This window comes from Sesamum indicum, linkage group LG10 (genome assembly GCF_000512975.1).
Source record: "Sesamum indicum cultivar Zhongzhi No. 13 linkage group LG10, S_indicum_v1.0, whole genome shotgun sequence".
Classification (NCBI taxonomy): Eukaryota; Viridiplantae; Streptophyta; class Magnoliopsida; order Lamiales; family Pedaliaceae; genus Sesamum; species Sesamum indicum.
The window spans coordinates 13,055,378-13,067,911 of NC_026154.1; the positions used below are offsets into that span (position 1 = coordinate 13,055,378).

The window sequence follows — 12,534 nt, forward strand, 5'->3', positions numbered from 1 at the left end:
TTTTTATTAATTATATTTAGACTTCATATAAAAATATAAAATTATATTTTAAAAAAAAATCAAAATTATAATTATATTCTCTTTGAAAATTTACCGTTTCCACCTGACTCTCTTTTATTAGAGGTTCTGTGAAAAATGCTGATATTAACGAAAAATACATAAATTTCTATTTTTAACCCCTCACATAATATTCGTATATAATAATTTTGTACTTATAAAGAGAAAAGTATAATGATGTTAATCTTACTATATATATTATATTTATTTATTTATAAGTACAAAATTTTATTTGAGACTGTTAACTTAGGGACAAAATTAAAAATTAATATAACTTTTTTTGTTAACGTCGTCATTTTTCGTTCAACCCCCAACTATAGGAATTCAGGTGTAAATGGAGCATTGTGAAAAAGAATATAAGCGTAATTTTAAAAAATTTAAAAAATTTGTAGTTTCGTATTTTAGATATGATCTAACTATATATATAGAATTCAATTATCTATATTAGTAATCTAAGCAGACTTATGGGTTGTTTGTAACAATTTATGCTTTTGTAATAAGAATGTTTGAATTTACAAGAAAAGTTGTAAGTTAAGTGGTAATTAAAATTAAGACCGTTGAAAACAAAAGTCAAAAAATATTGAAGTTGAAGTGTTTGAGAAAATAAATTAATACATGCAATTTTACTAATAAGATGTAAAAGTTGGTAAGAATTTGGTTATAAAATTTTAGCTTAAATCAACTTAATTCAAGCAGTTTAAAATTAAAAGTTGTAAAACAAAAAATAATCTTTAATATTTAAGTCAATAATGATTTAAGATAGAAATAAAATAAAATCGGTGAACAATATTTGAAAATGAGAGTAAAAAAAAAAGTATGTTAAGAATTGGCCTAAAAGACTTCTGGAAAAAATAGTTACGAACTCATAATTCTTGGACTTGCAACATTAAAATCAATCAATTTAGTTAAGTAATTATTTCGCATTACTACATGCATTTAATTTATACCCAAACCTAGACCCTAATCGATGGGTATAATATTCAATCCTTATATATCTTCACACGTTAATGCATGTAAGGAAATATATTTTCACCATTATAAAGGTAGTTTAGTCGGAAAAAAATTTATTCGACCCGCAATCAGTTAATAATAAGTCAATCGAGGGTAAATATCAATTTTCATTCAATTTTTTTGTTAATATTAATAAATTCAATGAATTTTGAGACTTATTTGCTAGACGAAAGCAAATATCTAACTCCTGAGACAATTTCCTAATGAGATCTACTGCTTTTATATTTTGTATATTCATATCTGTTTGTTTATTCGTTAATTTGTAATTATATTGTATAAGAATTTTCGAACCCGTTATTATCTTTGTAATAGTTTGATAGGATTTTTTTTGGGCTCACTACTGGTGGTTAATACCCAACAACAACAAGTTCTGGAAGAAGTCATTTCCACTATTCAACCCAAGGTCACGGCGGAGATGAATGACAGCCTTCTTCAACCGTTTACTAAGGTAGAGGTTCGTACTACTTTATTCAATATGTCTTCCCTTAAATCCCCTAGTCTTGAAGGTATGCCACCATTATTCTTTCAAAAATTTTGGCATATCATCGGCCCTGATGTCATTCATAGTGTACTAGGTATTCTTAATGATGGTTTGATGTTACACAAAATGAATTATACACACATTGTTCTCATCCCTAAATGTGATGACCCTGAAACAATAGCACACTTTAGGACTATTAGTTTGTGCAACACGATTATGAAAATTGCTTCTAAATGTGTGGCTAAGAGGCTTAAACCCATACTTGATCACATAATATCCCCTCCCGATTAGCCTTCATTTCGGATCGATTAATCACTGATAATGTTCCCCTCGCTTTCGAACTCAACCACTATGTTAAGAATAGAACACGTGATCCGAATTTGCTCTCAAACTGGATATGAGTAAGGCTTATGACCGAATACAGTGGCATTTTCTTAGGGACATGTTGTTTAGAATGGGTGTACATGAGCATCTTGTGAGGATTATTATGTTGTTAGTTACATCCGTGTCTTATTTTCTTATGCTTAATGGTTCCGGTTTGGATATTTTAAACCACGTAGGGGAATTCGTCAAGGTGATCCCCTATCACTGTATCATTTCACTGTATGGTACGGGCGACAACAAATAGAGGCGAGTTAAAGGGCATTTCAATATGTAGGCAAGTTCCTAGATGTGATTATAATGCAGTCTATAGTTGCAACTGATGTTTTAACCCTCTTATAGTGCATTTTGCCCCTAGTGAGTTTTGAATGACATAAAACCATTGATCACTGCGATGGAGAAGTATTATGTATGCATGTGGAATTGTAGATATACATATTTATGAAACCCACACACTTGGTGTATATTTCAAGATGTTGGTGTTATTTTCAGTGAAATGATCCTAACATGAACTTTCTGATAATGGGAAATGCAAAATGGTCTGAAGAGTTGAAAATGCGGGTATTGAAAACTTTTCTTCGATGTAATATGAATTGGAAAGTTGGAGTTTTCCTTTACCATTCAACTGGTGACATTTTTCTATTGAGAATGGGTGTGCTTCCTGTTCTGAAAACATTGTTATTTTATTTTCTTCTATGTAATGATAAAATAATTCCTGTTTCATTTGATGGGTTTGTGCTGATAATCTGTCTGATGAATTCTGAAGATGGATGGGAGAGTCGGTGGGTAAAATCTGACTGGAAGAAAGATAAGAACATAGCTAGCGAGTGGAATTTCACCTCCGGCAAATGGAATGGAGATCCTGATGATAAAGGTAGTTTTGGGAATTATGTGCAGTTTGTATGTAGATTGAACTCATATAGCCTTAGAGTGCCATGATTTTCCAATATATGCAGTTGGTATCTAGACTGAACTATACACCAGTAAAGTGGTACACGTATTGATTATTGGTGGTTTGTATGTAGACTGAAATATAAAGCATTAAAATGGTATAATTTTGTATTGCAGATATCCAGACCAGTGAAGACTACAGATTCTATGCCATCTGAGCTGAATTTCCCGAATTTCGAAACAAGGATAAGACCTTAGTTTTCAAGTTCTTTGTCAAGCATGAGCAGAAGCTTGATTGTGGTGGTGGATACATGAAATTACTCAATGGTGAAATGGACCGGAAGAAATTTGGAGGTGACATTCCGTACAGGTTATAAATCATTCATCTTTTATTGGAATTTGTTTCTTTTGTAGTTTGTTTACTACATGAAATTGCTGATTGGTTGTATTATTATATACTGCAGTATTATGTTTGGACCGGATATCTGTGGCTGTAGCACCAAAAAGGTCCATGCTATTCTTACATACAATGGGACAAACCACTTGATTAAGTAGGAAGTTCCATGTGAGACTGACCAACAGACTCATGTCTGTACTTTTCATCCTCCGCCCTGATGCTACTTACAGCATCCTCATTGAAATCCACTGATTATTATAAACAAGGAAGCTAGGAAACAGGTGGGAATCATTGAGAACTTCTACAACTCTTTCATACATAATATTTGAGTCTTTTTCAAATTCTTAGGTTTTAAATTTTCAGTTTATGGGGATTTCTCCCACGAGAACAATCCTCTTTATGTGATGCTAAATGGTTGTCTCCTCCTATAAATGAAGAAATATCTATGTAATATTTTAATTATTTTTTCAATAAATTAAAGGATTATATTCCACTTGTTCATCCATAAATTTTATTAAGTCTTATATTTGAGTGCTTTCTATGCCCCTAATATATAAAATAAAATAGGGTTGTGTTGTCTGTTGCTGAAGAAATCAAGTACTTATAAACCATCTTCTGTGGTAGTGTGGTTGGAGGAAGTTCGTAAACTGAGGACTTGGAATGCCCTGAAACAAAGAGGTCAAAACAAGATATGTATGAATTTATAAAGGCTTAATTTTATTCTTGAAAGTATGTTGGGCCTGACTAAGAACATGAGAATGGACTAAAATGGCTTTATCATTAAAAGGGCAAAATGGTCAATAATTGATCAGAGAGCATAAATCGCACACATTTAAAAGAAATAGGGCATATACTGCCACCCCTATTATACGGTACTTATTTTGCCACTGCCTCATAGGTACGAGGCAGTAATTACAATTAAGTCGATAAATATATGGCAGTAATTACATTTAAGCAGGTAAATGTATATTTCTTATCCGAAATCCAAGGAGGAAAAATTGTAGATATGGGAATTTTGAATTTAAATTCCATCTAGTTTTTAACCAACTTGTACAATAAATATAATACAGTTATCGTGTGATTAATGTATAGTTTAGAAAAAATAATCAATTATATAGTATGTTTAATTATGTTGCTTATTGATGATCCGACTAAATTGCATAATTTAATTATAAATTTGAAAAATTTTAAATCCTCAAACTATAATTTTGAAATTTTAATTTGCATTAGGGTAATTATAAATATAAAATATTTCAAGTAATACCATCTATTTTTGAAATATATTGTTAAATATCGATTGATTTCAGGTTTTTTTTAAATAAAAGCTATGAACTATTACTTATTGAATAAAATCGACTACAATCATCAATATGAAATATTTATATCTAATAATAACCGATAACTATAATAATCATATACTAATTATTAGATAACTAAATCTAATCAATATATATTATTAAAGTAGAACACCACGTACTATTAAAATAAAATAACATCACATACATTGATGGGGTTAACCTTAAAGTTATGGGGCCTCAACTTCGCCAAATTGAGGCAGGCTACATTGACTACATATCAATTGAATATAAACGAATTTTTAATTTTTTTATATAAAATAATTTACTTTATATAATATTTTTTTAAAATTTAAATTCATTAATCAAATTTCAAATGTATTGATTTCCATACCTATCCATTAATCCCAAACCCAAAGGGCAAATCGGACATTTCATCTAGCCCCATTGCTTGCAAGTGTCGCCACGCATGCGGGGGCCTCCAGTTCGTGTTAGTTTCCAATCCGGATCAGCCACGTGGACCAAATGACGGCCAAGTCCTACGTCAGACACGGAGCTGTTGTGCAATTCCCAAAGGAGAGCCTACATTGTTATATAAGTACCGATCTCAGAGTGAAGGTTTTACTCATTCCAATCTCAATGAAAACAAAGTCATGGCGGTTGAGCAGAGAAGATTGTAGGTTATGAACCCTAGTTTTTTCTCCTAGCTGTTATTCTCTCTCTTCTCCGGGATCTCCTCCGCCAAAATATTCTTCAAGGAGCGTTTTGATGGTACTGTTCTCTCTTTGATTCGCGATAAGTGTAGTACGATTATGTTTTGTGCTCGTGTGAATTTTTCCGTCATTTTGGATTTTTATGATTTATGTTTGACTCATTAGTGTTTGGTTGTTGTGGTTGGTATCGATCTGAATGTTTTGATGTAAGGAATGATCAGTTGATTTATTTTGTGTTGAAATGAGTCAATTAGCACAGATCTGCTTACTTTTTTATTTTTGTGTTGAGGTGTCTCTGACATTGTGAATAATTTGAATTAAATGTATGATAAATAATTCAAAATTAATCATGTTTTATCCGGGATAGAAAGCAATTTAATGGTTATTTTACCTTCTAATCCAATTTAGAATGACAAATTACATGTATACTACCCCTTTTGGAGTTATAATATCGATTTTTTTTAGATGTTGAAATCGAGTACTGAAAATCCTAATAACTCGTTGTATCATATGAGACTCATTGTAGCTGTATCATATGAGAGACAACGAAATTTCAAAAGGATTAACGAACCAAAAAAATATTTTGGAATTCTCTTACTAAAATTATACTTTCAAAATGCTTTATTGCTTAAGAATGCTATCAAAATAAATTGAATGAATGAAATGAAACGGGAAGACCTATTTGTCGAAGTTGGAAAGGTATCATTAAATGGCATGTCCGATCGGAAAGGATACATCCTAAAGGTTATGACCTTTAATCTGAATAGATGTATCATTTCACTTAAAAAACATATCACTTCACATAAATGGACACATCGTTTCAATATAAGGGTTTCACCCAATGGACACATTATTTCAATAAAATAACGCACATATTCGGTTGATTAAACACGGTCAAATGATGATTGAACGCTATCAATCATCATCCACAAATCATCCTAATAATGGTACGACTCTGGCCTTTTACGATGCTTCCTTTGCAATCAATTGATATCCCACGTGTAAAGGCAAATATATTTGCAATGATCAAATCTACACGAAAGTTGTCAATTTGGCTAGATGGCCCAAATATATATTTAAAATGCCTCAAAATGTAGCATATTTGTACTGATATTACACACAATAGATAATTACACTTCCATCTCTTAAAGTTTGAATTAATTACATGTAGAATTCTTTATGGTTTGAAAAATTACATCTAGCATTACTGAAATTTACTTTTATTTAATAAATAAGTCAATTCATTGATCAAAATTCATCGACTTTGCTGATATCAACAAAAATATCATAAAAAAATCAGTATTTACCCACGATTGACTTATTATTAACTTATAGCAGGTCAATAGATCTTTCTATAATCAAATTCCTCTGATACATTTTCACACGTTAATGCATATAAAGGGCTATATCTTCAACGTTATAAGGGTAATTTAGGTAAAAAAAATATTTAACCTTTAATAAGTCAATCAAGGGTAAATATCAATTTTCATTCAATTTTTTTGTTAATCTCAGCAGATTCAGTGAATTTTGACTAATGAAGGGAACTTATTCGTTAGATAGAAGCAAATCTAAGGGTGTTAGATGCAATTTCCCAAACTACAAAAAATTTACGTGTACTTGCACAAAATTTTAGGGGATGAGAGTGTAATTATCCTTATTATTCATATTATTAATTGAAAGATTTTATACAACAATAAAAGATGAAAAAGAATTTGCAAATTGAAACTCAATGCAGATTGCCTGAGATATACATTTGGCTCTTTATTTATGTGAGATATAAAGTTAATATATGAGGAATTCCTTCTTTTGGTTTTATTTTTTAAAAAATTTATGAGACTTTTGAAACAACTAATCGTGATCAATGATGTCTTAGTCTAATGATTGAGGTTAATGTTGAAATTTCATAAATAAAATTGAGTCGTATCGAACGTGTTAGTAATTATTTTATTTTATATAAGTGTTTGTCTCACTTTACGTGAGTTGTTGTAATTTATTATAGCCACATTAAAATATTGATTAAATTGAGAGTTATTGTTAAATATTGTTAAGTGTATTAACGTATTGGTTGAATGACGTTATACTCAAAAAAAAAAAAAAAGGAAAGAAAAAACATTTCTCTTGATTTTGGAAATAATAGGGAAATTTATTATTTAGGAATAATTGCTATTTTGGTCATCAAATAATGTCATTTATGCAATTTTGATCCTCAAATAATTTGAGATTGCAGTTTTGGTCCTCAAAAGAAAAATTCTTTTTTTGATATTTTTAATCATCTGCCAATAAAATCGTTAAAATTAACGGATTATTTTTTTAAATTTTTGTTCAATGCTGATATTAGTACAAAGAATTGAACAAAAAATGCTGATATTAGTACAAAAAATTGCATAAATTTTAAATTTTTAATTTTACCCCTCATTTAATGTTTTTATGTAATAATTTCAAAGTTATGAAAGAAAAAATATAATGATGCTAACCACACTCTATATATATTATATATTATATTTATCTATTTATAAGTACAAAAATATACATGGGATATTAAATGAGGATAAAGTAAAAGATTTACAAATTTTTTTTTTACTTATATCAATATTTTTTGTGCAAACCTTAAAGGAAGTGGGTCGGTGTAAATCGAGAATTTTTAAAGGGAATGTAAGTGTAGTCTCAAATTTTTTTAGGGAGAAAAATATAATTCAAAATTTTGAGAGGTGGTCTGAGTGCAATTAACTCTATTTATGTCTAAATAAAATCAATACACACGATATATGTATATCAAATGTAATAAAAATCATATTTACCTCCGATTGATTAATTACTAAGCTATTGCAGGTCAAATTAATATATTATAATTAAACTACCCTACATATATTAACGTGTGAATATATATAAGAATAGTTTGATTAGGAAATATTTGTTTGACTTATAATAAATCATTCGTGATAAATATGAATTTCGTTCAAAATCTTTTTATTATATCAATAAATTCTATTAATTTTAACTAACAAATGAATCTGCTTATTGAATAAAAATTAAATATTAAAAATATGAAATATAAATTTTCAAATATGTAAAAATTATATTAAATATAAAAAAAACAATATTATTATTCTAAATATAAAATAATGGAGGATGTGAAATAGAAAATTGGACTTGCAAGCCAGCCTATCACAGAATAAGAATGAAATCCAAATCCAAAGGGCAAATCAGACATTTAGGACTAAGGCCCTTGCCGTACAAGTGTCGCCACCTATAAGGGGACGCTGCAGATCGTGTTGGTTTCCAATCGCCACGGGCCACGTCATATCAATGACAATGGTATCTTACGTGGCTTACTATGATTCGATGAATTCTTCCACGTCAGACAGAGAGCTGAAGTGCAGTTGGTAGGGGAGAATCTAAGCTATATAAACGCCACTCCCACTGTAGAGTTTTTCAACTCACTCCCAATCTTGAGAGATAACAGACACAGCCCATGGCGACTGCAAGGGGAAGACTGCAGATCATGAACCCTAATTTTCTCTCTCTAGTTGTTGCGCTCTCTCTTCTCCTCGTGATCTCCTCCGCCAAAGTGTTCTTCGAGGAGCGCTTTGATGGTACTGTTTTCTCCTTCTCTCTATACTTAGCTTGTAGCTGCGGGGATTGTGTTTGTACTGTTAGAATTGTTTGCTTTCATTTGCGGTTTCTGGTTATGGGTTTTTTTCTGGCTTAGTTTTGGATGATCGGTCTTTGGCTTAGATTGTGTGTGTTTTGTCTCGATCTGAGTTTTATCATGGAGGGAGTGATCCTTTGATTTGATTCACGTCAAATTGAGATCCAATGGGGCAGATCTGTGGTGTTTTTCCATTTTATGTTGATATTTTTTCCTAGTGTTTCTGAGATTGTTTATTAAATGCTTATGCTTTTATTATGAAAATGCGGAATTAAATGGTGCGAGGTGTGTGATGTTTAGTTATGAAATGTGACATTGTTTGATTGGACACATTTCGAGTGTGGAAATAGTGCAGTTATATAGTCATTCGCTAATGTTTTAGTCCTTTCTACTGTGCATTTAGTCACAGCTGATACTTCAGCCTTTCTTTTGGTGCATTCTTAATAATTTTGAAAGACAGAGATCAATGACGCCTATGTTTAGTGCAGTTGTCATTCGCTAATGTTTTAGTCCTTTCTACTGTGCATTTAGTCACAGCTGATACTTCAGCCTTTCTTTTGTTTTGGTCTTAATAATTTTGAAAGACAGAGATCAATGACGCCTATGTTGGAAACGTGCTATGTGTGCTTGTCTAGTTGTAATGAAGACCAGATAATTATGTGTTCTTCATGATGTTGATGCTGTTATGCTAGCAGTGATCTTAATATAATTTTTACAAAATTGGAAAGTGCCAAATGGGGTAAGATCTCAACATATTGATATGAAGCTTTTCTTGATGTCATAATAATTGTGGTGTTGGAGCTTTCATGTTGCGTTAACATGGTGGCAATTTTTCTTGTTCAGAATAGTTGTGCTTCCTGTTACAGATAGGCATATAACTGTCCCAAGATAATCAAGACCGAGCTTAGTTATTTTGTTGTCTTTTATGTAATTGATAAAATTAATTGATTTTTCCTTTCATGGTTTTGTGCTGATGATCTGCTTGATGAATATTGTAGATGGATGGGAGAGTCGGTGGGTAAAATCTGACTGGAAGAAAGATGAAAACATGGCTGGTGAGTGGAATTACACCTCTGGCAAATGGAACGGAGACCCTGACGACAAAGGTAATTACATCATTTGGGACTATGTGCAGTTTGTATGTAGATTTAATCATACTTTGTTGAAATTGGTATGATTTTCTGATTACGCGTGGTTTGTACATAGTCTGAACTGTAGAGCATTAAAGTGGTGTAATTTTGCTATCACAGGTATCCAGACAAGTGAAGACTATAGGTTCTATGCTATCTCAGCTGAATTTCCTGAATTCAGCAACAAAGATAAGACCTTAGTTTTCCAGTTCTCTGTCAAGCATGAGCAGAAGCTTGACTGTGGCGGTGGATACATGAAATTACTCAGTGGTGAAGTTGACCAGAAAAAATTTGGTGGCGACACCCCATACAGGTTATGCGACATACATTCGTCTTTGCCCAGAATGCCTTTCTCATATTTGGTTTGGTAACAAAATAAAATTGCTGACTTGCTATATTGTTCTTGACGACAGTATCATGTTTGGACCCGACATCTGTGGCTACAGCACCAAAAAGGTCCATGCTATTCTCACCTACAACGAGACAAACCACTTGATTAAGAAGGAAGTTCCATGTGAGACTGACCAACTGAGTCATGTCTATACTTTCATCCTCCGCCCTGATGCTACTTACAGCATCCTCATTGACAATGTGGAAAAGCAGACTGGTAGCTTGTACTCTGACTGGGATATTCTCCCCCCAAAGAAGATCAAGGACCCTGAGGCCAAAAAGGTTTGTTGCTCAAGTTATGCGCTACATCTTATGTTGAATCGCGTATGTTCTAGTACTTAAGATTTGCACATTTTCCTTTCTGCACGTCGATGACAGCCTGAAGATTGGGATGATAAGGAATACATTCCTGATCCAGAGGACAAGAAGCCAGAGGTAAATAGACTTTAATGGGTACTACTCTATAATGGAACTCATTATATTGACTTGATTAAAAAATTCAAAACTATGTGTATCCACAGGGTTATGATGACATCCCGAAGGAGATCCCCGATCCTGATGCGAAAAAGGTAATAAATCATATTACCAGTATTTATTTCTGCATACAATGCACTAAAAGCTAGTAGCTAATGTTTTGTGTAAAAACTCTTTATCGTTTGCAGCCTGAGGACTGGGATGATGAGGAGGATGGCGAGTGGACAGCTCCAACCATTCCCAACCCTGAGTACAAGGGCCCATGGAAGCCAAAGGTTTGTGAATTCCCAATTAAGTTTTATTGGTATTGTCAACTAAATGGACCCCTTATTACTAGTCTTTTCCAATGTCAGAAAATTAAGAACCCCAACTACAAAGGCAAGTGGAAGGCACCAATGATTGATAACCCAGGTAATTTTACCTCTCATGAGCATTTAAGGTTGTATCACTACTATGATAGAGTTCCACATATTGCTAATCTTAATTTTAAACATGATTACAGACTTCAAGGATGACCCCGATCTCTATGTTTTCCCTAATTTGAAGTATGTAGGCATTGAGTTGTGGCAGGTGAGGAATCTTTACATTATTCTGAGTCTAGGTTTTTTCTTTAGATCTTAATAATGTATCACTCTCTGAACTAAGCAATCGTGCAATGTTGCAGGTGAAATCCGGTACCTTGTTTGACAATGTCTTGGTGGCTGATGACCCTGAGTATGCTAAGAAGCTAGTGGAAGAAACATGGGGCAAGCAAAAGGATGTATGTATTATTTGTTTTTTAAATTTGATTTTCTTTCCAGATTTCTCGGATCACATTTTCCCTTTGAAAGAGAGGTGAAGTGTTAAACTGCCCATTTACACAAATGATATTTTGGATATTTCAGGCTGAGAAGGCTGCTTTTGATGAGGCGGAGAAGAAGAGAGAAGAGGAGGTACGATTTCTTAACTTGGAATATCCCCAAAGTGAATGCATCATTCTGTTTATTCAAACACATTATCCCACATAACGGTTTATTCTCTCATACAACCTACTCTGGCTGACACTGTATTCCAACCAAATTTCTCTTTTCAGGAATCAAAGAATGATCCAGCTGATTCTGATGTAAGCCTCAATTTAATTTTCCCAACTATGTTACGTAGAGTTGTCTTTATAAATAGTCGTATCCTGACCAATTTGTTTGACAGGCTGAGGATGGAGAGGATGATTCCGATGATGCTGAAGGTGACGACGCTGATGATGATGCCAAATCAGAGTCTAAAGAAGAGACTGAGGACGTCCATGCACATGTAAGATCAGCAATCCCCTGTTCCTTCCGAATCTATTCTCTACATCTGCCCTTCTCACGGAATTCCACTTGTCTTTTTTTCCAACTTTTTGCAGGATGAACTGTAGGGTGCTCGAGAATTGTAATCTCTCTCTCTCACTCCCTCCTGACATTGTGCCCTCAATTGAGTATGCCTGGGCTGTTAGTGTCCAAAAATTTTCCCTTTTTATTTTACTTTTTAGCCTTAGGTAAAAGAAACCAGCTGGGCGCTGTGCATGAAAGTAAATTGCTTTGATTTCATGTGATTTCGCTCTTGAAAAACTAATAGAGAAACATGTTTTCTGGTTTTTTATTTATGGAATTTGCTGATGCTAATTAGTAAGGCAACGTTTCCAGTTTC

At 32.7% G+C, this 12,534-nt stretch overlaps 1 protein-coding gene and 1 pseudogene across 1 annotated transcript; both read left to right on the top strand.

Moving 5' to 3' along the window:
* On the top strand, positions 1,484–3,470 carry LOC105172800 (annotated as a pseudogene).
* On the top strand, positions 8,654–12,534 carry LOC105172424 (calreticulin). The gene is made up of 14 exons (XM_011093838.2): positions 8,654–8,819; positions 9,874–9,981; positions 10,126–10,318; positions 10,419–10,677; positions 10,774–10,830; positions 10,917–10,964; positions 11,058–11,144; positions 11,223–11,280; positions 11,372–11,439; positions 11,534–11,629; positions 11,754–11,801; positions 11,942–11,971; positions 12,055–12,156; positions 12,251–12,534. Exons 1-14 carry the CDS (start codon positions 8,699–8,701, stop codon positions 12,260–12,262), a joined length of 1,287 nt encoding a protein of 428 aa, XP_011092140.1. The 5' UTR covers positions 8,654–8,698; the 3' UTR covers positions 12,263–12,534.